Consider the following 24,883-nt stretch of genomic DNA (forward strand, 5'->3'; position numbering starts at 1 on the left):
GGGAAAAAGATACAAAAGTCTGAGGTCACGTACCAGTTGCCTCAAGAACAGCTTCTTCCCTGCTGCTGTCAGACTTTTGAATGGACCTACCTCGCATTAAGTTGATCTTTCTCTACCCTAGCTATGACTGTTACACTACATTCTGCACTCTCTCGTTTCCTTCTCTATGAATGGTATGTTTTGTCTGTATAGCGCGCAAGAAACAATACATTGCACTGTATGTTAATACATGTGACAATAATAAATCAATCAATCAAGCAATCAATCAGTAACAGGCAGAGCACGTGATGATGCTTTGACAACATGTACACAATTTGACAGGTTGCTCCAAAGTCTTTGCACAAAGACAATGAGCTGGTTCCACGGGGGGTGGCGGGAGGGGGGGCACATTGCTTGCCACCCACCCCTTGCAGGGTCAGCTGGCAGCCGATGCACCTGAAAGAAAGCTGCACCGCTGATGTAATGTGCTGCCGGTGGGCTAAACCAGTGGAGATGAGATTTCTACCCTGTGGTAAACCACTGTTAGCTTATTGCCTGTGTGTGTGACATGCCTGGACATGTCCCTGCCGGCCCTGCCTGGGACTTCTCCCCCACCCCTGGTCCAGGTATAAAAGCGACTGCTCTCCACCCCCGTGCCTCAGTCTGGACCAGTTCATCGGCATGGGTGTGCTCCAAGTCTTTTGCTAATAAAAGCCTATTTGTTCTTGCATACAAACTAGTCTTTGCTCGATTGATGGTGCATCATACCCCTCGGTGGGAGGAAGCACTGCCCCCGAGAACTGCTGGCCAATCAGACTGGCACGTAGCTCCAGCGGTCTCAGCAGTGCTGCAAGTCAGTAACGGGCACTGTTGTGCCTGCAAGGAGGCCCAATGACAAAACATGGACCCTGGAGAGAGGTAGGTCGGGGGTATTGGACAGGGAAGGATCAGGAAATCCAGGAAAAGGGATAGGTTTTGGAGGCCGGCTGAGAGGAACAAAGGGGGTCATCTGGAATTAAGAACCTACTGATTACCATGAAACCATTGTTGATTGTTGCAATAACCCTTCAGGTTCATTAATGTCCTTTAGGGAAGGAAATCTGCCGTCCTGACCTGGTCTGGACTCCAGACCCACAGCAATGTAGTTGACTCTCAGGTGCCCTCTGAAATGGCCTAGCAAGCCACTCAGTTCAAGGGCAACTAGGGATGGGCAATAAATGCTGACCCAGCCAGCGACACCCATGTCCCACAGATAAATAAAATAAAATCATGGGGGATGCCCCTGATGATCCCACAAAGGATGTACCCTGCCCCCACATTCCTTCCTGCCTTTTAAGTAGATTCCATCAAAAGAAATGGACTAACCATTCCCAGCCACCTGTCCACACCAGCCATTTTATGGCGAGGGCAGTGGATTATTCTGGTCGATTGGCTTGGGGTAACAAGCTCAACTGATGGATAATTATTTATTTAAAATTGGTGGGTTGGCTAACATTTCTGGTGCCTTCCCACACCCATCGTGTTATAATAAATCACTCGTGGGTGAGTGGGAGCGGGAAGGTGGTGCACTTGCCAACGCTCACATGTAAATGCCCAACCCTGCCTGGCTGGGGTGGGGGTAGCGGGGAGGCAGGGGGGGCCTTGTTGGTGGGGGGGGGGGGCAGGCCATCAAATCCAGCCCAATGTCCATTTAATAGGTGCACCCACTGCTTTGAGATTACTCATTCCTGAAAATTCATTCCCATCATCCTGGTCAGAAGTTGGTGAAATTCAGATGGTGACAACCCCAAGTACCTTCTGACACCAAACCGTTTGACGTAAGCAGCATAATATCTTTTATTGTCTGTACTAATAGCTACACAATAATTACTACACAATTATAGCAGTGTAAGAAGTCTCACAACACCAGGTTAAAGTCCAACAGGTTTATTTATACTTCTAACAAGAAGCAATCAAGAGGTTAACTGCAATCAAGAGTCCTCCTGGCTGATTTACGCCCGAATAAATAAAAAAAGAAGTTTACTGTGCCCATCCCAGTCCAACGCCGGCATCCTCGCATCAATGAAAGTAGGACATGGTTAGCGGGTGAGATCCAGAACAGCTTTTGGAGAGTCCTGCCAGTTCCTTGCCAAGATTTATCCCTCAACTAAACTCCAAAAACACATCGGGCGGGATTTTCCAGCCACACTTGCTCTGAAACCGGAAAACCCCGCCCAAGGTCAGCGGACCTTTCCGTGCTCCGCCCCTCGCCAGCTCTGATTCCCGTGGCGGGCAGGCCAGTAAAATTCGCCCCGATATCTGGTTACTTAATTTCTTGTTGTTGTTGGTGGGAACTTCCAGGTGCACAAAGTGGCTGCTGCGTTTCCTACTTGACTCCAAGCCATAAGTGCTGAGTTGACTGTAAAGCATTTTGGGGTTCATTCTGAGGTCATGGAAAGTGCTGGATAAATGCAAAGTTCTTTTTTTCTCTTTCAGTCTATGCCTGATTTGATTGCCATCATTCACCCGGGGATTCAGCAATGCACTTTCACAGACAGGGGGGAGGGCAACACATGCGACAAATATTCTTAATCTGTCCTTCTTCCAATGTGTTACAAGTGGCAATTGTATGTGCTGTTTCACAGAAGGCTCCCCAGTTATCATTCTTACAACATTTCTTTCCCAGGCTCCTTTTGCTACATTTGTATTTCCTGAACGCGCCAGTTAAGATTGTGCGTCTGCAGGAGGATAGTTTCCCAAAGCCTCCTTTATAAATGTAAAGTCGAAGGTTCCCCCCATAGCGCAGCAAGACCCTTACAGACTAGAAAGGTTCCAGTTAAAGGAGAGGCGATGGCCTAGTAGCATTATCGCTAGACTATTAATCCAGAAACTCAGCTAATGTTCTGGGGACCCGGGTTCGAATCCTGCTATGGTAGGTGGTGGAATTTGAATTCAGTAAAAAATGTCTGGAACTAAGAATCTACTGATAACCGTGAAACCATTGTCGATGTCGGAAAAACCCATCTGGTTCACTAATGTCCTTTAGGGAAGGAACTCTGCCATCCTTACTCGGTCTGGCCTATATGTGACTCCAGAGCCACAACAATGATTCTCAACTACCCTCTGAAATGGTCCAGCAAGTCACTCAGTAAGGGCAACTAGGGATGGGCAATAAATGCTGGTGTAACGACTTTAATCAGGTCATTGTGGTCGGCCTGTTAGCATATGAACTCCCTGATTATGGGCCAAATTGATGGGTCAATCAAGGAGTCTCTTGCTTTGTACTTAACCAGGTGTGCCAGTTCTTCTGGGACTCCAAGTGTAGACTGCTAACTGTAAGCACTCTGTATGCTGTTGTCAGACTTGTAAATAAAGGGATTTTGGTGAAGGGACTTCTGCCTCTGAGGACTTATTACTGCTGGTCAGCCAGCGACGCCCATGTCCTACGAATGCATAAAGAAAAGCTATGTCGGCTGATCTTAGCAGGGGTGCCAGGAGAGACAATTTGGCCTCAGCTTGCTTGGGTTAGGGAGAGGTGTAAATCAGCCAGAAGGACTCTTGATTGCAGTTAACCTCTTGATTGCTTCCTGTTGGAAGTATGTATGCGTGGATCATAAACCGAAAATAGATGGGAGCCTGGCCGTAATGACCCCATCATTGAGCAGCCTGCTGAGACTTAGTGTCAAAGTTCATAGGTGAAAGCAGTAACCTTGACAAAGTATTGATCGAGGCTTCCAATGGAACCAGGATTTAACACATTCAGAAGCTAAGGGGAGGGAAGCTAAAAGTAAAATAATTTTAATAACCTAAAACAAATTAAATCTGTAATTTTAAAAGAGGCTGTGGTTTTATTTATAATTTAAAAATTGCTCCTGCTGAATTTTATCTTTTTTTAGGGCTATATGATGACCAATCTTGATCAATAACAACACAGTGTCCATTGGCATGCTTTTCTTATTCCCCCATTCAATAAATTGGAATAAATACGATTTTAATTAGTACAGTGAATGACATCCGAACTTAGTGGAAGGATCATTAAACTTTGCAATCCTTTTAAAACTATTTATTGTCCATTTCTAATTAATCTTCAGAAGGTAGTGAGGAGCTACCTTCTTGAATACAACTGAATAACTTGTTAGGTCATTGCAGAGGGGAGTTAAGGGTCAACCACGGTTACTGTGACTATGGAGTGCTGGAAAATAGGATTAGAATAGATTGGTGTTTGATGACCAGCACAGACATGATGGGCTGAAGGGCCTCTTTCTGTGCGGTAAAACTCTATTGGCGGGATTTTCCCATCCCGCCCACCATGGGAATCAAGGCGGGCGGAACACGGACCATGCAGAGTTCTGTTGACCTTGGGTGGGATTTTCCAACCTTAGGGCAAGTGCTGACAAAAATCCCACCCTATGACTCTATGACTGTGGGTCTGGACTCAAACACAGGCCAGATTGGATCAAGATGACAGATTTCCTTCCCTAAAGGACAATAGTGAACAGATAGGTTTTTAAAATGAAAATCCTCTAACTACTGAAACTAGTTTTTTGTTAATGAGAGATTTATTTAATTCAGTGAATTTAAATTCTCTTGAAAATCCAATTGCATTTGAAAAATCGATTCCAAACAAGTGTAAATTGCAGAAAGCTGACAGGGGAAAGGTGAGTATAATGGGCGGAGATGCATTTGTGAAGAAGAATCAAAAAGATAATCATGAAAAATGGAGCAGATTTTCGGCATATTGCACCTGCTTGTGCAACTCACTTTGCAGCCCATATTCAAACACAGTCTGAAAGACACGCTGGTTAGGTGCATTGACCCGAACAGGCGCCGGAGTGTGGTGACTAGGGGAATTTCACAGTAACTTTATTACAGTGTTAATGTAAGCCTTACTTGTGACTAATAAATAAACTTTAGCTTTTTAACTTTCACTGCTAGGCTGCCTAATTGCTTTGTGCATCACTCTGGATGCAGATATTTGGGAATTTCAAGGCCACATTATGGTGTGCCCAGGGAATTGTAGAATTATTTTGTGAAGAAATTAATTTTCAGTTGATATTACAGACACAATACAGTGGACTTGAGAATTTCTGGAAACTGAAAACTTATTGCATGGGAATGGAACACTTTCTGTTGTACATTTTCCATCTCAACTAGTCCCAGTTTATACGTGATCAGTTGAGCTCACAGCATGCTTAACGTCAATAAGAAGCTTCCATTACAATGCCGTAAGAGTGTGCCAATCTCAGAACAATGGCTCCGACTGCACTTGGCTGACAGATTTCCCTCATCCACCACCAGCTAGCCATCCTGGGAAGGCACTGTGACACAGTGGTTAGCGCTGCTGCCTCACAGCGCCAGGGACCCGGGTTCGATTCCCGGCCTTGGGTCACTGTCTGTGTGGAGTCTGCACATTCTCCCTGGCTGGAATTTTATCGCCTCAGCCGCCCCGATTCTGGGGCAGGCGAGGCTCGCAGAGCAGCATTCTCCGTTGGCCCTGGATGGGCGAGGCAGTAAATTTCAATCGCCTATGTCTGCGTGGGTTTCCTCTGGGTGCTCCGGTTCCCTCCCACAGTCCGAGAGACGTGCTGGTCAGGTGCATTGGCCATGCTAAATTCTCCTCAGTGTACCTGAACAGGTGCCGGAGTGTGGCGACTAGGGGATTTTCACAGTAACTTCACTGCAGTGTTAATGTAAGCCTACTTGTGACACTGATAAATAAACTTGAACATGAGGCCAAGGTTTGGAGCAGTTGATGCCGTGTTTTTGTCTGGCAGGAACTGAATTGACATTTCCCAAACTCATTTTCAAATAGGAGCTTGCCCCCAGCACATAGAAGCGATTTTCAACGTGTTTGGGATGGACATGTGAAAGGCCACTTTCTAAACCACGTGCAATCTGATTCACATACACTAGAATACTTTGAAATATTTTGTAATGCTTTAGTGCCTATCATATGGATTTTATGTATTTTCAGGCCCTTTCGTTACATTATAATTTAAAATTGTTTTTCATCCATGTTCTCATGACATACACTGTCAACTATTGCAAGAATGGAACTATTCTTCTATGATTTTTATGCCGTAAACACCAAACACTTATTATGACAGTAACTTAACATCAGGGTTCTGCTGACCTCAGTAAACTTCACAAAGTTTGCTTCCATTACCTACAATGTTGTCAGAACGAACCACTGAATTGATATTCAGGCCATCTATTAATTTATTTATAATTGTTTGCTTATTCTTAAATATTGTTTGTTTCGTATAAAAATAAAAGTTTCCAGAAGAATTTTTCTCATGTGGTTTAAATGGATTCTAAATTATGTCATATGTTATGAAAGGACCTAAACTTTTCTGCATCGGTCTTAACCATGGAAGACATTGCAAATGTCCCTAAGGTATCAGGTGGGCTGATTTCAAATAAGATGGTAGATACAAAACAAAGAACAAAGAAAATTACAGCCTAGGAACTGGCCCTTTGGCCCTCCAAACCTGCACCGACTATGCTGCCTGATTTAACTAAAACCCCCTACCTTTCCTGGGACTATATCCCTCTATTCCTTAATTCTCACAAAAATCTTACAAAAATCTTACAAAAATCCCAATCACAAGGGATAGAGTATTAGAGAAACTTAAGGTACTAAAGGCGGATAAGTCAACAGGACCCAATGAACTGCACACTAGAGTTTGAATGGAAGTGGCTGCAGAAATAGTGGACCCATTGGTTGAAAATTTTGTAACTCGCTAGATTCCGGGAAGGTACCAGAGGTTTGGTAAACAGCCAACGTGACGCCCTTGTTCAAGGAGGGAGAAAGACAGAATTTTAGGCCAGTTAGTTTAACATCTATTATTGCAAGATGCTGGAATCAATAATCAAAGAGGATATAGCTCATCATTTAGGAAAGCTGAATATAATCAAACCTAGTGAACATGGTTTTATGAAAGGTAGATCATGTTTGGCAAATTTGCTTAAATTCTTTGAGGATGTAACAGGGAGAGTAGATCAAGGGGAACCTGTAGATGTAGTGTATTTAGATTTTAAAAAGGCATTTGATAAGGTGCCGCATAAGAGGCTGGTACATAAAGTAAAAGCCCATGGAATTGGAGGAAGTGTGTCAGCATGGATTGAAAACTGGCTGTCACATAGAAAGAAGTCTCACAACACCAGGTTAAAGTCCAACAGGTTTATTTGGTAGCAAATACCATAAGCTTTCGGAGCACTGCTCCTTCGTCAGATGGAGTGGAAATGTGCTCTCAAACAGTGCAAACAGACAAAATCAAGTTGCAGAATACTGATTAGAAAGCGAATCCTACAGCCAAATCCTACAGACATGAGGACGGCCTAAACCGGGATGTTGGATTTATGTCACATTATCAGTAACCCCCACAGCTTGCCTCCTGGGCTTGCAGAATCTCACTAGCTGTTCTGTCTGGAGACAATACACATCTCTTTAACCTGTGTTTAATGTTCCCTCCACCCACATTGTCTGTACCTTTAAGACCTGGCTGGCTGTAGGATTCGCATTCTAATCAGTATTCTGCAACTTGATTTTGTCTGTTTGCACTGTTTGAGAGCACATTTCCACTCCATCTGACGAAGGAGCAGTGCTCCGAAAGCTTATGGTATTTGCTACCAAATAAACCTGTTGGACTTTAACCTGGTGTTGTGAGACTTCTTACTGTGTTCACCCCAGTCCAACGCCGGCACCTCCACATCATGTCACATAGAAAACAGGGAGTTGGCATAAATGGGTCCTTTTCAGGGTAGAAAGATGTAACTAGTGGAGTACTGCAGGGATCGGTTCTTGGCCCACAAGCGTTCACTGTTTACATTAATGACCTGGAGGAAGGAACAGAATGTAAGGCTTCCAAATTTGCCTATCATAGAAACCCTACAGTGCAGAAGGAGGCCATTCGGCCCATCGAGTCTGCACCGACCACAATCCCACCCAAGCCCTACCCCCACATATTTACCCGCTAATCCCTCTAACCTACACATCCCAGGACTCTAAGGGGCAATTTTTCACCTGGCCAATCAACCTAACCCGCACATCTTTGGACTGTGGGAGGAAACCGGAGCACCCGGAGGAAACCCACGCAGACACGAGGAGAATGTGCAAACTCCACACAGACAGTGACCCGAGCCGGGAATCGAACCCGGGACCCTGGAGCTGTGAAGCAGCAGTGCTAACCACTGTGCTACCGTGCCGCCCCATGATATGAAGATAGGTGGGAGGGCATGTTGTGATGAGGATATTGTGACTCTGCAATGGGATATAGATAGATTGGGTGATTGGGTGAAGACCTGGTAAATGGAGTTTAATGAGAGGGAAGTGTGAGGTCATGCACTTTGGTAGGAGGAATCAAAAGGTAGACTATTATCTAAATGGAGAGACTGCAGGTGAGTGAAGTACAGAGGGATCTAGGCGTTCTAGTCCATCAGTCACAAAATGATAGCAAGCAGGCCCGAGAAGTAATTAAGGAAGCAAACAACATTTTGGCCTTTATTGCAAAGAGGTTGGAGTTTAAAAATAGCCTAGCTTTGACAAAGGGTCATCTGGACTCAAAACGTCAGCTCTTTTCTCTCCTTACAGATGCTGCCAGACCTGCTGAGATTTTCCCACATTTTCTCTTTGGGTTAAAAATAGGGAGGCTTTGTTGCAATTGTACAGGGTGTTGGTGAGGCCTCACCCGGAATACTGCGTACAGTTTTGGTCCCCTTACCTGAAAAAGGATATAGTAACATTGGTGGCAGTCCAAAGGAGATTCACCAGGCTAATTCCTGGGATGAAAGGGTTGCCTTATCAAGAGAGACTAAATAGCCTGGGTCTGTATTCCTTGGAGTTTAGAAGAGTGAAGGTTGAGCTTCTTCAAACTTATAAGATCCTGAGGCAGGTTTGACAGGGTAGATGGTGAGATGTTTTCACGAGTGGGAGAGTCTGGAACAAGGGGACATAGCTACAAGATAAAGTGCCGGTTATTTAAAACTGAGGTGCGTAGAAATTTATTCTTGCAGAGGGTGGTGAATCTCTTGAATTCTCTGCCTCAAAGGGTGGGGGAGGCTGGGTCATTAGAAGTATTTAAAGTGGAGGTGGATAAATATTTGGTAGATCGAGGGAGAGAGGGCTATGGGGAAATGGTACAGAAAAGGAGCTGAGGACGGCACAGATCAGTCATGATCGTATTGAATGGTGGGGCAGGCTCGAAGGGCCTGGTGGCCTAATCCTGCTTCTATTTCTTGTGTTTGTGTTCTTGTGTGTCATACTATCAGGCTACAGCCACACGATTACAGAGGTATTAATTACAGTACTATCTCTTTCAAGTCCCTATCATGAAAATAATACAAAATAAAGACTTGCATTTATTATAATGGTTTTCATGACCTGGGGTTATCCATATGTGCTTTACAGCCTATTGAGATGTTTTGTAATTGTTTGTAACTGTTGTATTGTAGGAAACACAGTGGCCAAATTGTACACAGCAAGCTCCCACAAACAGCAACATAATGACAAAGTTTTCTGCCTTAGTGACGTTGGTTGATGCATAAATATTCACCAGGATACCAGGGAGAACTCTTCTGCTTGTCTATGAACAGTGCTACAGTATCATTTATGTCCACCTGAGATGGCTGATAGGAACGTAGGAACATAGGAATTAGGAGCGGGAGTAGGCAATACAGCCCTTCGAGTTCACTCCGCCATTTAACATGATCCTGGCTGATCTTATCCTGGTCTCAGCTCCACTTTCCTGCCTGCTCCCCATCGCCCTTTAATCCCGCTTTTCCTCAGAAACATATCTATCTCTTTCTTGCATCTGTTGATTGATTCTGCGCCCACCACACTCTGGAGCAATGGGTTCCACAGGTTCACAACCCTCTGAGAGAAGTAGTTTCTCCTCATCTCAGTTTTGAATCTACCTTCTCACACTTTATACCTATGATCTCTTTTGTTCTAGACTGTCCCACAAGGGGGAACATCTGTTCAACATCCACCTTATCAATCCCCTTTAGCATTTTATATACCTCGATCAGATCCCCCCCTCATTCTTCTGAACTCCAGTGAGTACAAGCCCCAAGCTATTCAACTGTTCCTTGTGTGACAGCCCTTTCATCCCTGGAATCAATCTGGTGAACTTTCTTTGAACTTCCTCCAGTGTCATCACATCCTTCCTCAAGTAAGGAGACCAAAACTGGACACAATACTCCAGGTGTGGTCTCACTAACTTATACAATTGTAACAACAAATATTTACTTTTAAAATCCAGGCCTTTTGCAATAAATGTCAAGATTATATATACAAAAGGTCCTGGTCTTCAAACATTGTCTTCCTCAGGCGACCGAATGGTTTGTTGACACGCTGAAAGAGATGTTGAACCTCATCATTGGTGTCTGTCCTTGTTGATAGTAGGCTCCCAAGGTATGGAAAGTGTCCATGCCCTCATCATGGATTTCAGTAACCAGGGGCCAGTGCTGTGTGGTGGGGCCAGGTTGGTAGAGGCACACATGAAGCATAAAGATCTGTTGGGAACTACTGTACCCAATGGCTTGTTTATGTCCAGTAAAACTATGTATATAAATAGCCTGCCAAGATTAACTGACATGTAGATGGAGAAAGAACGACTACAATGATTTTAACTACAATAATGGCAATATTAGGTTTAAAAAGCAATGGTGTAACTGAGAGTTAAGCATGCTGGGATTTTTGGTCAACAATGAAAAACAAATGCAGGTTGTAAAGTTGCTGTGAGCCATGACCTGGTCTGGGATCTGTGATCTGAAGCTTCCTGTGTTGACCAGATATGGGAAGTTGTTTACTTTGTGTTAGACATAATGGCACCAAGTTTTATGGGTTTTATGTGAACTACATGCTCTCTGAACCTAGCATAATGGAATTGTTTACAAGTAATTTCATTGGCTATTTCCAGCAATGTGATTGGTTTTCAGTTTCACCATTGGCTGGATGCCAGGGAATTTTCTGAAAAGTTGAAACATTTTTGAGGATAAAAGACACATGTGCAGTCTTTGTCTGCAGTGATATCTCTAGAGATCAACCACTGAAAGAAGAAGAAGTGCCATGAGAACATCTTCAGAGACTATAAGGACCGATTCTGCATCGGGAACGGACTTGGCCATTTCATTCTAACCAGGTAGTGTTTGTTTTCCGTTAATGAATTAGAGCTAATGTCCAGGTAAAGAGCAAATGTTCAGCTAAAGAGTTAATAATGTTCAGTAAAAGACTTAAAGTTCAGTAAAAGAGTGTTGAAATTGTTTTAAGTTTGAGTTGGTACCTAAAGTGTTAAATAAAAGAAGATTGTTAAGAGAATTAAGAGTCAACTCCTATCGATGTTTGTCACATTAAACTGGAATGCTTGAAAAAGTTTGAATTAGTAGCCAAATGATACACAGAAGAGTGTGCCCTCAGAATCCTCATCAATATTCACCCTTCAGCCATCATTATAGCAGTAAGCATGCTCCAAAAGTACCACGTTGTCTGTGAGCTGCTCCAACACCCCCTGAAATTATAAAAGGCGTTATTGAAATGTAAGTATTGAGTTCCAAAGAAGAGTCATATTGGACTCAAAATGTTAACTCTGTTTCTTCCTCCACAGATGCTGCCTGACCTGCTGAGTTTTTCCAGCACTTTCTGTTTTATTTTAGATTTAACCGTAAGACCATAAGATATAGGAGCAGAAGTAGGCAATTCAGCCCATCGAGCCTGCTCCGCCATTCAATGAGATCACGATTGATCTGATATGAGAATCCTCGATTCCATTTTCCTGCCTTATCCCCATAACCCTTGATTCCCTTACTGTTTAAAAATGTGTCCAGCTCAGCCTTGAACATACTTAACAACCCAGCCTCTAGAATTCCACAGATTCACTACCCCCCGAGAGAAGAAATTCATCCTCATCCCTGTCTTAAATGGGCGACCCCTTATACTCTGAGATTATGTCCTCTGGTCCTAGACTCTGCCACAACCTCTCAATATCTACCCTGTCAACTCTCCTGAGAATCTTACACATCTCAATAAGGTCACCTCTTATTCTTCTAATTCCAAAGAGCACAGTCCCAACCTACTCAACCCCTCCTCATCAGAAAATACCCCCAGACCCAGTATCAACAGAGTGAACCTTCTTTGTACTGCCTCCAATGCCAGTATATCTTTCCTTCGATAAGCGGACCAAAACTGTTCACAGTATTGCAGGTGTGGCCTAACTAGTGCTTGGTATAGTTTTAGCAAGACTTCCTTATTTTTAAACTCCCTTCCCTTGGAAGTAAAGGGCAACATTTCTGGCATCTGCAGTATTTTGCTTTTATTGAATTGAAATATAAGTCTCTTTCTCACATAAATAAGGGCCATTTGAGTGAGGTGACAGATGATGTTTAGTGTCCAATGTGTCCTCCAATGCATTTAAGGCAGAATTGGTTAAAGAGACGTGTGTGTGTGTGTGTGTGTGTGTGTGGCGGGGGAGGGGGAACAGTTGTGGAATCATGAATCTACCCCCCTCCATTTCGGTATTAATTGTTTTTTTGGAAGGATAATGAAAGTTGCAATACTGCCCAGATGAATTTCATTACGTCACTTTCAAGGAGAGACTGCGACTCAGCCGCTAAGTTTTACATACTCATCGCATCAGGTGCAGCCACCGGCATTAACAAACCGATCACACCGGTCCCTCCCTGCAGAGATCTCCAAACTACGAGAGCGACGCTGCCGCACATCAGCTGACACATGCTTATCACCAAGTTATAGGGTGGCCCCCGGCCGAGCTGGCCTGTCTTTCATTTAATCGAATGTCAGGCGGACGCGATGATTGAAGTTGGAGGCAGAAAGAGATCAAGATCACAGCTGTGCAATAGAAACAATAAAATCACCATGCTCCCTAAGCACCTTCCTGATGTTGTTACTGGGATGTCAGTTTCCCTCTCTCTGGGTGTGTTTGTGTGTTGCTGGGGTGTCAGTTTCTCTCTCTCTCTGGGTGTGTGTTGCTGGGGTGTCAGTTTCTCTCTTGGTGTTGCTGGGATGCCAGTTTCTCTCTCTGGGTGTGTGTGTTGCTGGGATGTCAGTTTCTCTCTCTCTCGGTGTGTTGTGTGTTGTTGGGATGTCAGTTTCTCTCTCTCTGGGTGTGTGTTGTTGCTGGGATGTCAGTTTCTCTCTCTCTGGGTGTGTGTTGCTGGGATGTCAGTTTCTCTCTGGGTGTTGCTGGGATGTCAGTTTCTCTCTCTCTGGGTGTGTGTATTGCTGGGATGTCAGTTTCTCTCTCTCTGAGTGTTGCTGGGTGTCAGTTTCTCTCTCTCTGGGTATGTGTTGTTACTGAGATGTCAGTTTCTCTCTCTCTAGGTGTGTGTGTTGTTACTGGGATGTCAGTTTCTCTCTCTCTGGGTGTGTGTGTTGCTGGGATGTCAGTTTCTCTCTCTCTGGGTGTGTGTTGCTGGGATGTCAGTTTCTCTCTGGGTGTTGCTGGGATGTCAGTTTCTCTCTGGGTGTGTGTGTTGCTGGGATGTCAGTTTCTCTCTCTCTGGGTGTGTGTATTGCTGGGATGTCAGTTTCTCTCTCTCTGGGTGTTGCTGGGTGTCAGTTTCGCTCTCTGGGTATGTGTGTTGCTGGGTGTCAGTTTCTCTCTCTCTGGGTGTGTGTGTTGTTGCTGGGATGTCAGTTTCTCTCTGGGTGTTGCTGGGATGCCAGTTTCTCTCTCTCTGGGTGTGTTGTGTGTTGTTGGGATGTCAGTTTCTCTCTCTCTGGGTGTGTGTTGTTGCTGGGATGTCAGTTTCTCTCTCTGGGTGTGTGTTGTTGCTGGGATATCAGTTTCTCTCTCTCTGGGTATGTGTGTTGCTGGGATGTCAGTTTCTCTCTCTCTGGGTGTGTGTTGCTGGGATGTCAGTTTCTCTCTGGGTGTTGCTGGGATGTCAGTTTCTCTCTCTCTGGGTGTGTGTGTTGCTGGGATGTCAGTTTCTCTCTCTCTGGGTGTGTGTATTGCTGGGATGTCAGTTTCTCTCTCTCTGGGTGTTGCTGGGATGTCAGTTTCTCTCTCTCTGGGTGTGTGTATTGCTGGGATGTCAGTTTCTCTCTCTCTGGGTGTTGCTGGGTGTCAGTTTCTCTCTCTGGGTATGTGTGTTGCTGGGTGTCAGTTTCTCTCTCTCTGGGTATGTGTTGTTACTGAGATGTCAGTTTCTCTCTCTCTAGGTGTGTGTGTTGTTACTGGGATGTCAGTTTCTCTCTCTCTGGGTGTGTGTTGCTGGGATGTCAGTTTCTCTCTGGGTGTTGCTGGGATGTCAGTTTCTCTCTCTCTGGGTGTGTGTGTTGCTGGGATGTCAGTTTCTCTCTCTCTGGGTGTGTGTATTGCTGGGATGTCAGTTTCTCTCTCTCTGGGTGTTGCTGGGATGTCAGTTTCTCTCTCTCTCTGGGTGTGTGTATTGCTGGGATGTCAGTTTCTCTCTCTCTGGGTGTTGCTGGGTGTCAGTTTCTCTCTCTCTGGGTATGTGTTGTTACTGAGATGTCAGTTTCTCTCTCTCTAGGTGTGTGTGTTGTTACTGGGATGTCAGTTTCTCTCTCTCTGGGTGTGTGTGTTGCTGGGATGCCAGTTTCTCTCTCTGGGTGTGTGTTGTTGCTGGGATGTCAGTTTCTCTCTCTCTGGGTATGTGTGTTGCTGGGATGTCAGTTTCTCTCTCTCTGGGTGTGTGTTGCTGGGATGTCAGTTTCTCTCTGGGTGTTGCTGGGATGTCAGTTTCTCTCTCTCTGGGTGTGTGTGTTGCTGGGATGTCAGTTTCTCTCTCTCTGGGTGTGTGTATTGCTGGGATGTCAGTTTCTCTCTCTCTGGGTGTTGCTGGGTGTCAGTTTCTCTCTCTGGGTATGTGTGTTGCTGGGTGTCAGTTTCTCTCTCTCTGGGTATGTGTTGTTACTGAGATGTCAGTTTCTCTCTCTCTAGGTGTGTGTGTTGTTACTGGGATGTCAGTTTCTCTCTCTCTGGATGTGTGTGTTGCTGGGATGTCAGTTTCTCTCTCTGGGTGTGTGTTGTTGCTGGGATGTCAGTTTCTCTCTCTGGGTGTGTGTGTGTGTTGCTGGGGTGTCAGTTTCTCTCTCTCTGGGTGTGTCTGTTGCTGGGGTGTCAGTTTCTCTCTCTCTGGGTGTGTGTTGTTGCTGGGATGTCAGTTTCTCTCTCTCTGGGTATGTGTGTTGCTGGGATGACAGTTTCTCTCTCTCTGGGTGTGTGTTGCTGGGATGTCAGTTTCTCTCTGGGTGTTGCTGGGATGTCAGTTTCTCTCTCTCTGGGTGTGTGTGTTGCTGGGATGTCAGTTTCTCTCTCTCTGGGTGTGTGTATTGCTGGGATGTCAGTTTCTCTCTCTCTGGGTGTTGCTGGGTGCCAGTTTCGCTCTCTGGGTATGTGTGTTGCTGGGTGTCAGTTTCTCTCTCTCTGGGTATGTGTTGTTACTGAGATGTCAGTTTCTCTCTCTCTAGGTGTGTGTGTTGTTACTGGGATGTCAGTTTCTCTCTCTCTGGGTGTGTGTGTTGCTGGGATGTCAGTTTCTCTCTCTGGGTGTGTGTTGTTGCTGGGATGTCAGTTTCTCTCTCTGGGTGTGTGTGTGTGTGTTGCTGGGGTGTCAGTTTCTCTCTCTCTGGGTGTGTGTGTTGCTGGGGTGTCAGTTTCTCTCTCTCTCGGTGTGTGTGTTGTTGCTGGGGTGTCGGTTTCTCTCTCTCTGGGTGTGGGTGTTGTTGCTGGGGTGTCAGTTTCTCTTTGGTTGTTGCTGGGGTGTCAGTTTCTCTTTGGGTGTTGCTGGGATGTCAGTTTCTCTCTCTCTGGGTGTTGCTGGGATGTCAGTTTCTCTCTCTCTGGGTGTGTGTTGTTGCTGGGATGTCAGTTTCTCTCTCTCTGGGTGTGTGTTGTTGCTGGGATGTCAGTTTCTCTCTCTCTGGGTGTGCGTGTGTTGCTGGGATGTCAGTTTCTCTCGCTGTGGGTGTGTGTGTGTTGCAGGGATGTCAGTTTCTCTCTCTGGGTGTGTGTTGTTGCTGGGATGTCAGTTTCTCTCTCTCTGGGTGTGTGTGTTGTTGCTGGGATGCCAGTTTCTCTCTCTGGGTGTTGCTGGGATGTCAGTTTCTCTCTCTCTGGGTGTGTGTGTGTTGCTCGGATGTCAGTTTCTCTCTCTCTGGTTGTGTGTCTGTTGCTGGGATGTCAGTTTCTCTATCTGTGTTTGTGTGTTGTTGCTGGGATGTCAGTTTCTCTCTCTCTGGGTGTGTGTGTTGTTGCTGGGATGTCAGTGTCTCTCTCTGGGTGTTGCTGGGATGCCAGTTTCTCTCTCTCTGGGTGTTGCTGGGATGTCAGTTTCGCTATCTCTGTGTGTGTGTTGTTGCTGGGATGTCAGTTTCTCTCTCTCTGGGTGTGTGTTGTTGCTGGGATGTCAGTTTCTCTTTCTCTGGGGTGTGTGTTGCTGGCGTGTCAGTTTCTCTCTCTCTGGGTGTGTGTGTGTGTGTTGCTGGGATGTCAGTTTCTCTCTCTCTGGGTGTGTGTTGTTGCAGCGATGTCAGTTTCTCTCTCTCTGGGTGTGTGTTGTTGCTGGGATGTCAGTTTCTCTCTCTCTGGGTGTGTGTTGTTGCTGGGATGTCAGTTTCTCTCTCTCCGGGTGTGTGTTGTTGCTGGGATGTCAGTTTCTCTCTCTCTGGGTGTGTGTTGTTGCTGGGATGTCAGTTTCTCTTTCTCTGGGTGTGTGTGTTGTTGCTGGGATGTCAGTTTCTCTCTCTCTGGGCGTGTTTGTTGCTGGCGTGTCAGTTTCTCTCTCTCTGGGTGTGTGTGTGAGTTGCTGGGACATCAGTTTCTGTCTCTCTGGGTGTGTGTTGTTGCTGGGATGTCAGTTTCTCTCTCTCTGGGTGTGTGTTGTTGCTGGGATGTCAGTTTCTCTCTCTCTGGGTGTGGGTGTTGTTGCTGGGATGTCAGTTTCTCTCTGGGTGTGTGTTGTTGCTGGGATGTCAGTTTCTCTCTCTCTGGGTGTGTGTGTGTTGCTGGGATGTCAGTTTCTCTCTCTCTGGGTGTGTGTGTGTTGCTGGGATGTCAGTTTCTCTCTCTCTGGGTGTGTGTGTTGCTGGCGTGTCAGTTTCTCTTTCTCTGGGTGTGTGTGTTGTTGCTGGGGTGTCAGTTTCTCTTGGGTGTGTGTTGCTGGGATGCTTGTTTCCTTCACTGGGTGTGTGTGTGTGTTGTTACTGGGATGTTCTCTCCCTTCTGGGTGTGTGTTGTTGGGGTGTCAGTTTCTCACTCTCTGGCTGTTTGTGTCTTGTTACTGGGATGCTCTCTCCCCCTCTCTGTGTCTTGTAGCACTGGCAAGTAAATTTCGTGAGCAGTTTTTTTTCTCTCTCACCCGATCTCATTGCATTGTGGGATGAAATAGGATGTGGGAACACTCTGGCAAGGGTAAACTGCACAGAGTCAGAGAGCCGGCTGCAATCAGCCAATGGACGTGGCAGGCAGATCAGCCATTGCGGAGGGACGGGGCGGTATTTCAGGAAGCAGCGAGGGGAGGGGCGTCACAAAATAGCGGATCAGATCGGGGAGAAAAGCAGTTACTGGGGGGGAAAGAGGGAGTGAAGAAGGGGGAAAAAAGATAAAGCTTTGCTGGAGAGATTACTAGATTAACGTCGAGAAGGTAAGATCGCGTCCTGCAAGGCATATCGGTTTAGTTTGTGCTTGGTGCTTTTTAAAGGAATTCCCACTCTATCAACATTATGATTTTTTTTGGGGGGGGGTTACCTTTAAAATGACCTAAGCTTTGATTTTTTTTTCCCTTTAAAAAAAGGCAGCGTTTCCAAGGTGTCATTGCTAAAGCACGTATTTACTGCAGCTTCGATTGGTGGGGTGTGGGAAGAGATCTTCTGTGCTGGCAAGCCCTCGAGTTAGAGGAAGCATGATTTACTTTGCATTGGGTGATCCTCCAAGTACTTGGGGGTTTTTTTTTTGGGGGGGGGGAAATGAATAGTATAAATTGGAAGAGTTGGATTCATTGGTGCAAACTCAGATTGTTTAATTCCTCTGAACCAGAGGACGCCACGGTTACTGAAATTTTTTATTATAATAATGTTGGGGGGGGGGTTGAAATTTGGGTTCGCTGCAGAGATGAGGGTTCCATCTTTCGAATCCGATATCTTGATCTCCAAGAATTCTCCGTTTAATCGAAAGCGAGCACCTATTTTTTTTGTTATTTATAGAGATCACAGATGACCCTGGTCTGGGAGGAGCCAAGGATTATTGCAAAGTAATCCTTGAAATTCAATGCAGCACCTTACTTTTTTTTCCTGTTAAAAATTCTGGCCTTTTTATTTAATTTCTCGACTGATTTGTGTATTCGCTTATCAGCCCCCCCCCCCTCCCTCCCTCCCTTGTGTACATGCCTCATTGCAAATGGTTTTAATTTTTTAAAAATTTAAAAAACCTGCATTGACACACGGCTGAAAATGCAATAACCTTGTCATTGAATGGCAAGGTTTTTTTTTTAAAGAAGTCTCCGAACTGGAGATAAATTATTTTCTAGCTTGCCATGGTTCTTACCCCCCCCCCTCCCCTCCCCTCCCCCTCCCCCTCCTCTCTTGCAAATGGAGGTTCTCTCGTCTAGTCTAGCGTGAATGATGAGGAGAGGGCGCTGTAATTCCCTAATGAATGAACTGCATCCGTGCCGAGCGCTGCTTACCTTCCCTTTTTAAAAAGCGCGAAGTTTGGAAATGATATATTGTGTGTATATATGCGGGGCTTAGGCGTCAGCTAAATCTTAGGGTGGATGTAGAAACTTCAGTAATAGTCACATCTTCGTGCCTGTGTTTGTCCTGCTGGTGTTGTTGGCAGACCACCGACCTCAATTGTGCATTTATTTTTAATATACAAATGGTCAATTTTTCTTTCTCTTTGGTTTATTTTTTTTTCCCCTCTCAGAAGGCAGGCACCATGTCGGATAGGAAGGCTGTGATCAAAAATGCTGACATGTCCGAGGATATGCAGCAAGATGCAGTAGACTGTGCAACACAAGCGATGGAGAAATACAACATTGAAAAGGACATTGCTGCTTTTATCAAAAAGGTACCTTTTTTTCCTGTTCGTTTCCTTCGCCATTTTAACAGGACAGTTATTGATAGTCATAGATTCCCTGTCGAGCCTGGACTGACCACAATTCTATCCAGGCTCTATCCCTGTAGCCCCACGTATTTACCCTACTAATGCCCCTCAAAAGGTTTAGTATATTGGTTGCTAAAGCTGTAGGAATATGTAGGACCACCATTGTCCAGTTAATCATTCTCCTCAGAAGATACTTGTCCCACTGTGTTATAACGCAACAGCTGGTGCTCTGATGCATCTTTTATTTTCTCAGCTCCAGTAGTTTGTTTCTTTTGTTAACATCTATTCAACAAGTGGGTCCTTGAAGTGGAAACTCATTCTGATATTGAAAACCAATTATGAAGATTAGATCTGACGCCTAACAACCCACTCCTGCAAGAACTTTGCCTCTTGTCTGGGCTTTTACAAATAGTTAATCATTTTATAGTTATAACCAATTTCATAATCCCTACAGTGCAGAAGGAGGCCATTCAGCCCACTGACTGCACCAACTCTCCAACAGGGCACCTTTTTTTTTTACCCAGACCCTATCCCTGTAACTCCATGTATTTACCCTGCTAATCCCTCCCTAATCTACACCTACACTAAAGGAATTTTTAGCATAGCCAATCCACCTAATCTGCACATTTCCTGGATATTTGTAGCCTCCCTGTCTAGTATTGGGTAATGGTCTCAAGGTCCAGACAGTTTTGGCACCCAAGTCACCAGATTTCCCAACCTCAATGTTACAATCAGTGCCTGTCTAATTTTAAGGAATGGAGAGTGCACTTCCTTGGTTTTGGTTTATATTTTAAATTGCCTCTTGTGTTGTGGTGCGTGGGAGCAGAAATCCGTCTTGGATGTGTTAAATACACACAGCATGGGGTGCCCAGAATGATTGGGAGGGAAAGGCTGCATAGGCTGTCCTTTTGTCCCATCTCGGAGTTTAAAACCACCTTCATGTCACCCAAGGTATTTTCAACCCCCCCCCCCCCCCCCAGCCGTGTCATCCAATGGAGCCATTAAGAAATACTTTCAGGAGGGAAAATTTCATGTCTGGTGTATTTTGAGCCTCTGTTATTGTGGGTAATTGTAGTCTGCTTGCCCCTTCAACCTGTACTAATTTAATAAATGTCTCCATACCATTACCCGTTGGGTTTACTGCAGCCATTACATCTTTATTAGTGTCACAAGTAGGCTTACACTAACAGTGCAATGGAGTTGCTGTAAAAATCGTTGCCCCGCACTGGTTCGGGTACACCTGAGGGAGAATTTAGCACGGCCAATGCACCTAACCAGCACTTCTCAGACTGTGGGAGGAAACCCACACGGAGAACGTGCAGACTCTGCACAGGCAGTGACCTGAGCCAGGAAGTGAACCTGGGTCCCTGGCGCTGTGAGGCAGCAGTGCTAACCACTGTGCTGCCCTGTTGTATCACCATCATTGTACCATTGGTGGGGAGGAAAGAATTTGAATGTGATTTGAGATCTTGTCATTTTTTTTTCCCTCGACAGGAGTTTGACAAGAAATACAATCCAACATGGCACTGCATTGTTGGCAGAAACTTCGGTAGTTACGTCACACATGAGACAAAACACTTCATCTATTTTTACCTGGGTCAGGTTGCAATTCTTCTATTCAAGTCTGGCTAAAACGAAGAAGGGGATAAAAATGAACTAATGCACTGACGGCTGGAGCCACAGTCCCTTTAATGGCTAAACAGCTGCATGGACTTTATCTTGTGTATATGTAGCAGTAAACTTGCTTTAGTTGCCCAAAAAAGGCTTTTTTTCTTTTTTGTATTGCACTGAAATGGATAAATGCTTAACAGTGGCCTTGAAAAAAAAATAAACTGGAATGGTTCTACTTGAAGAATGGATCACTGAACTTCTCCACAGAAGCAATTATTTTTTTTTGTTATTCAGAAGCCCAATCCTATTTTTTCACATCAATTCTTTTCTACTTGGAAGAGAGGGTGGTTGTGCTGCGAATGTTGGGTGTAAAATACTTATCGGCTTTCTTTTAAGCTATTTCTCTTTTTAATAGCAAAATTGCTATTGCAGTCAGTTCTGTTGCATTTTCCCTTTATATTTAAAAAAAAAAGTAATTGGAACTGATTCACAAGTAAGAGTTATTTAATTTAAAAATATAAAAAAATCCGCTACATAGAAACATGAAAAGGCTGGCATACCAGAATGTCATGAAGATGGTTTGATTGCACCTTAAGCAGGTCAGAACAAATTGGTTTTCCCCCACTGTATTGTAACCTGCTAAGAGTGGGGAAACCTACAATACTTGTAATTCTGTGCAAGGTCATTATCAAACTAGCAACAGCTGAAGTTGCTCTAACTTGCTGTCAATGTACAGATGCTACCAGGCAGTTTGTACGCTATCCTGAGCAGTTTTTCTGTTTGCATGTTGTTCACCGAGATGTCTGATGTATTCTGTCTTTCAAAACCCTTCTCCTCAACACCATTAGCTCATTTGAAGATTATAAGCTGATCCTCTAATATAAGCAAACAATATACTTTATTAAAGGTGCTTATAGTGATTTCTAGTCTTCCGTCTTCTTCCCTACTGATGTCTAAAACAAATTTCTTTTTTTTTTGATTCCCATACTGATTTTTTGTGTATGTACATAGACTACATAGCTTGTGGTTAAAGCATGGAATAGCTTCACTCCTGGTTCATATCTGTCAATAAGCTAAATGTTAATGTAATTGCCAATAAATGGAAAGTGTCAGACCTCTGTCAGTTACCTGAGTTGTCTTGATGTCTTTTTTTTTTTCCCTCACTGTGGCTATCAAAAGGTTTGTTCGGAGTTTTAAAAGTGCGTTGCTCTAATTGCTATTTTGCAAAATGCTGGTAAAGGGAGCGGACCCATCTTTGTGATGACAATTGTGGAACGTGAATAAGTTGTCGTGGGCTTCAAATGTGCATTTATATGTAACATTCAAATGTCAACCAACTAATAGTTGGTGTATATACACCCAACCGCCCCGATGAACATCAAAGTTACTTATTGGGTTGAGTTCAGATTATATGGTAACAAATTGTTTAAGTATCTTATGTAGATTGCCTTTTTTCAGTTACCTGACTTGCGCCTCTTAGATGAGGAGAAAGCAGTAGATCTAGGACTGCCCTCTGTGGAACTCTCCTAGTTATTACTCCCCAATGCATAAGCACTCATTGTAATTTTTTAAAAAATCAATATGAACTATAATCTTTAAATGTAATCATTCTGGGTCTGATAAGATAGCCAGAAAAGCAAATGAAGCACAATCTCCACAGCATTAGGCTAAGGGTGCATAAGAAGGAGAAAAGTGGCATTGGCTTTTCTTTTGTTACTGACTGGAATGACTTTTTCCAATTCATAGAAACCCTACAGTGCAGAAGGAGGGCATTCGACCCATCGAGTCTGCACCGACCACAATCCCACCCAGGCCCTACCCCCACATATTTACCCGCTAATCCCTCTAACCAAGCATCTCAGGACTCTAAGGGGCAATTTTTAACCTGGCCAATCAACCTAACCCGCACATCTTTGGACTGTGGGAGGAAACCGGAGCACCCGGAGGAAACCCACGCAGACACGAGGAGAATGTGCAAACTCCACACAGACAGTGACCCGAGCTGGGAATCGAACCCGGGACCCTGGAGCTGTGAAGCAGCAGCGCTAACCACTGTGCTACCGTGCCGCCCGAAAAATTCTTTTTCCCAAGCCCACAGGCACTATTCCTTAAAGTTCAAATTGGAGGTACATTTGCTGGGGTGCAGGAGATGATTTGCCTGATGTAATTAAACATGTACAATATGGGCATCCTTTAGCTCCCATTTCTTAAAATGAAAGTACTGTATATAGTTAAATCAATCTTGATTGCACTTTGTCTTTTCCCTGTAATGCTGCTGCCACTACCTACAACACTAGTTTGAGTTTCATAACTTGGAGTTAAGCTATTTAGGTGGGAAATCAGGAAGCACTTTTGCTGTACAACTTGAGCAATAGGAGTAGGCCATTTGGCCCTTAAAAACTGCAATGACTTGGCTAATTAGTGACACAAGTAGGCTTACATTAACATTGCAATGAAGTTACTGTGAAAATCCTCAATTCAATATTATGGCATTATCACTATACTTAATTCCCCTATTACCCAAACAGCATAATAGAAAGTTGGAATTATCACCCCTAAAAGACTGGTTGTTCAGACGAATGGAATTTTGCAGGGCAGGTCTTCTTTTGTGCAGAAGGTAAGAGTATTTGGGACTATGTACCAGATCAGCCATGATCTATTTCGATGGCAGAGGGGCTGCTATATTAAAAAGTATTCTTCCATGTTGAAGAAATCGAGGAAGCAAAAATGTGCATAAGGATGGAATTTCAATATTCACCAAGAGTGCTACAGTGATACCACTGCTGGTCAAACCTTGGGGATACTGCCAGACTCCATCTGCATAAGGTGCTAAAGAACCAAGCAGATTAAATAATATATCCAGCATGAAGCCAGAGTCTGGTCCATTTAGTACAGAGGAAAAGTCCACATCTTATAGTCCAAAACTGTCCATCCAAGGATAGTGGATCATCAGCAGTCAACTGTATACCACCACAACTGTTAACATCATGGCATAGCATTACCCTGCTTCTGTTTCTCACCAAGACAGAGTCATAAAGGTTTACAGCATAGAAACAGGCCCTTCGGCCAACTTGTCCATGCCACCCTTTTTTTTAAAACCTTGAAGCTAGACCCAATTGCCCGCATTTGGCCCATATCCATCCATACCAACTGACAGGGATCAATAAAGGGTACTAAAAAAAGTAATAAAAAGTGCAAAGGTCAATTATGAAAGTAAACTAGTACAAAATATAAACAAAAATAGCAAAAGCTTCTAGAAGTATATAAAAGGGAAGAGAGTAGCTAAAGCGAATCATGGTCCCTTGGAGGATGAGACAAGAGAGTTAATAGTGGGGAACACAGAAATGGCAGATACACTAAATCAATATTGCCTCAGTTTACATGGTGGAGGACACTAGTAGCATCCCAATAGTAACAGGTAATACAGAGGAAATGGAAAGGGAGGAATTTAGAACAATCATCATCAATAGGGAAATAGTACTCAACAAGCTGTTGGCATTGAAGACAGAAAAGTCCCCAGTGGCTGATGGCTTACATCCTAGAGTATTAAAGGAAGTGGCAGCAGAGATGGATCCATCAGTTATAATATTCCAACATTCCGTGGGTGTGGGGAAGATTCCAGTGGATTGGGAAAATGCTAACATAACATCCTTATTTGAAAAAGGAAGGAGGCAAAAATTAGGAAACTATAGACCAGTTAGTTTAACGTCTGTTGGGAAATTGATAGAATCCATTATTAAGGAAGTAACAACAGGTCATTTGGAAAGTCAAAACACAATCCATCAGAATCATCATGGTTTTATGAAGGGTAAAGCATGTTTGATTAATTTCCTAGAGTTCTTTGAAGGTGTAACAAGCCGAGTGGATAATGTGGATCCTGTAGATGTTGTATATCTGGACTTCACGAAGGCGTTTGATAAGATGCCGCATAGAAAGTTAACACACAAGATAAGATCACATGGGGTATGGGTAATTTATTAGCTTGGAAAGAAGACTGGCTAACAGACTGGCAGAGAGCTGGGATAAATGGGTCTTTTTCTGGTTTCAAGATGTGGCTAATGGGGTGCCACAGGGTTCAGCCCCAACTATTTACAATCTATATTAATGACTTGGATACAGGGATAGAAGGTACGACAGCTAAATTTGCAGATGACACTAAAATAGATGGGATAGTAAGTTGCAATGAGGAAATAAGAAATTTACAAATGGATATAGATAGGTTAGGTGAG

General features: G+C 44.2%; 1 protein-coding gene across 1 annotated transcript; it reads left to right on the forward strand.

Moving 5' to 3' along the window:
• Window positions 1–16,405: 16,405 nt before the first annotated feature.
• LOC144488349 (dynein light chain 2, cytoplasmic) lies at window positions 16,406–21,781 on the forward strand. The gene is made up of 3 exons (XM_078206398.1): window positions 16,406–17,586; window positions 18,864–19,007; window positions 20,538–21,781. The coding sequence occupies exons 2-3, from the start codon at window positions 18,876–18,878 to the stop codon at window positions 20,673–20,675; spliced, it is 270 nt and encodes an 89-aa protein (XP_078062524.1). The 5' UTR covers window positions 16,406–17,586; window positions 18,864–18,875; the 3' UTR covers window positions 20,676–21,781.
• Window positions 21,782–24,883: the final 3,102 nt, after the last annotated feature.

Source organism: Mustelus asterias, unplaced genomic scaffold (genome assembly GCF_964213995.1).
Source record: "Mustelus asterias unplaced genomic scaffold, sMusAst1.hap1.1 HAP1_SCAFFOLD_1483, whole genome shotgun sequence".
NCBI lineage: Eukaryota > Metazoa > Chordata > Chondrichthyes > Carcharhiniformes > Triakidae > Mustelus > Mustelus asterias.

Bases quoted from the DNA above. Each gene is read 5' to 3' on its own strand.
- LOC144488349 (XM_078206398.1), top strand. From the start codon at position 18,876: ATGTCGGATAGGAAGGCTGTGATCAAAAATGCTGACATGTCCGAGGAT. The intron at 19,008-20,537 runs GTACCTTTTTTT...TTCCCTCGACAG, and splicing joins TTGCTGCTTTTATCAAAAAG to GAGTTTGACAAGAAATACAA.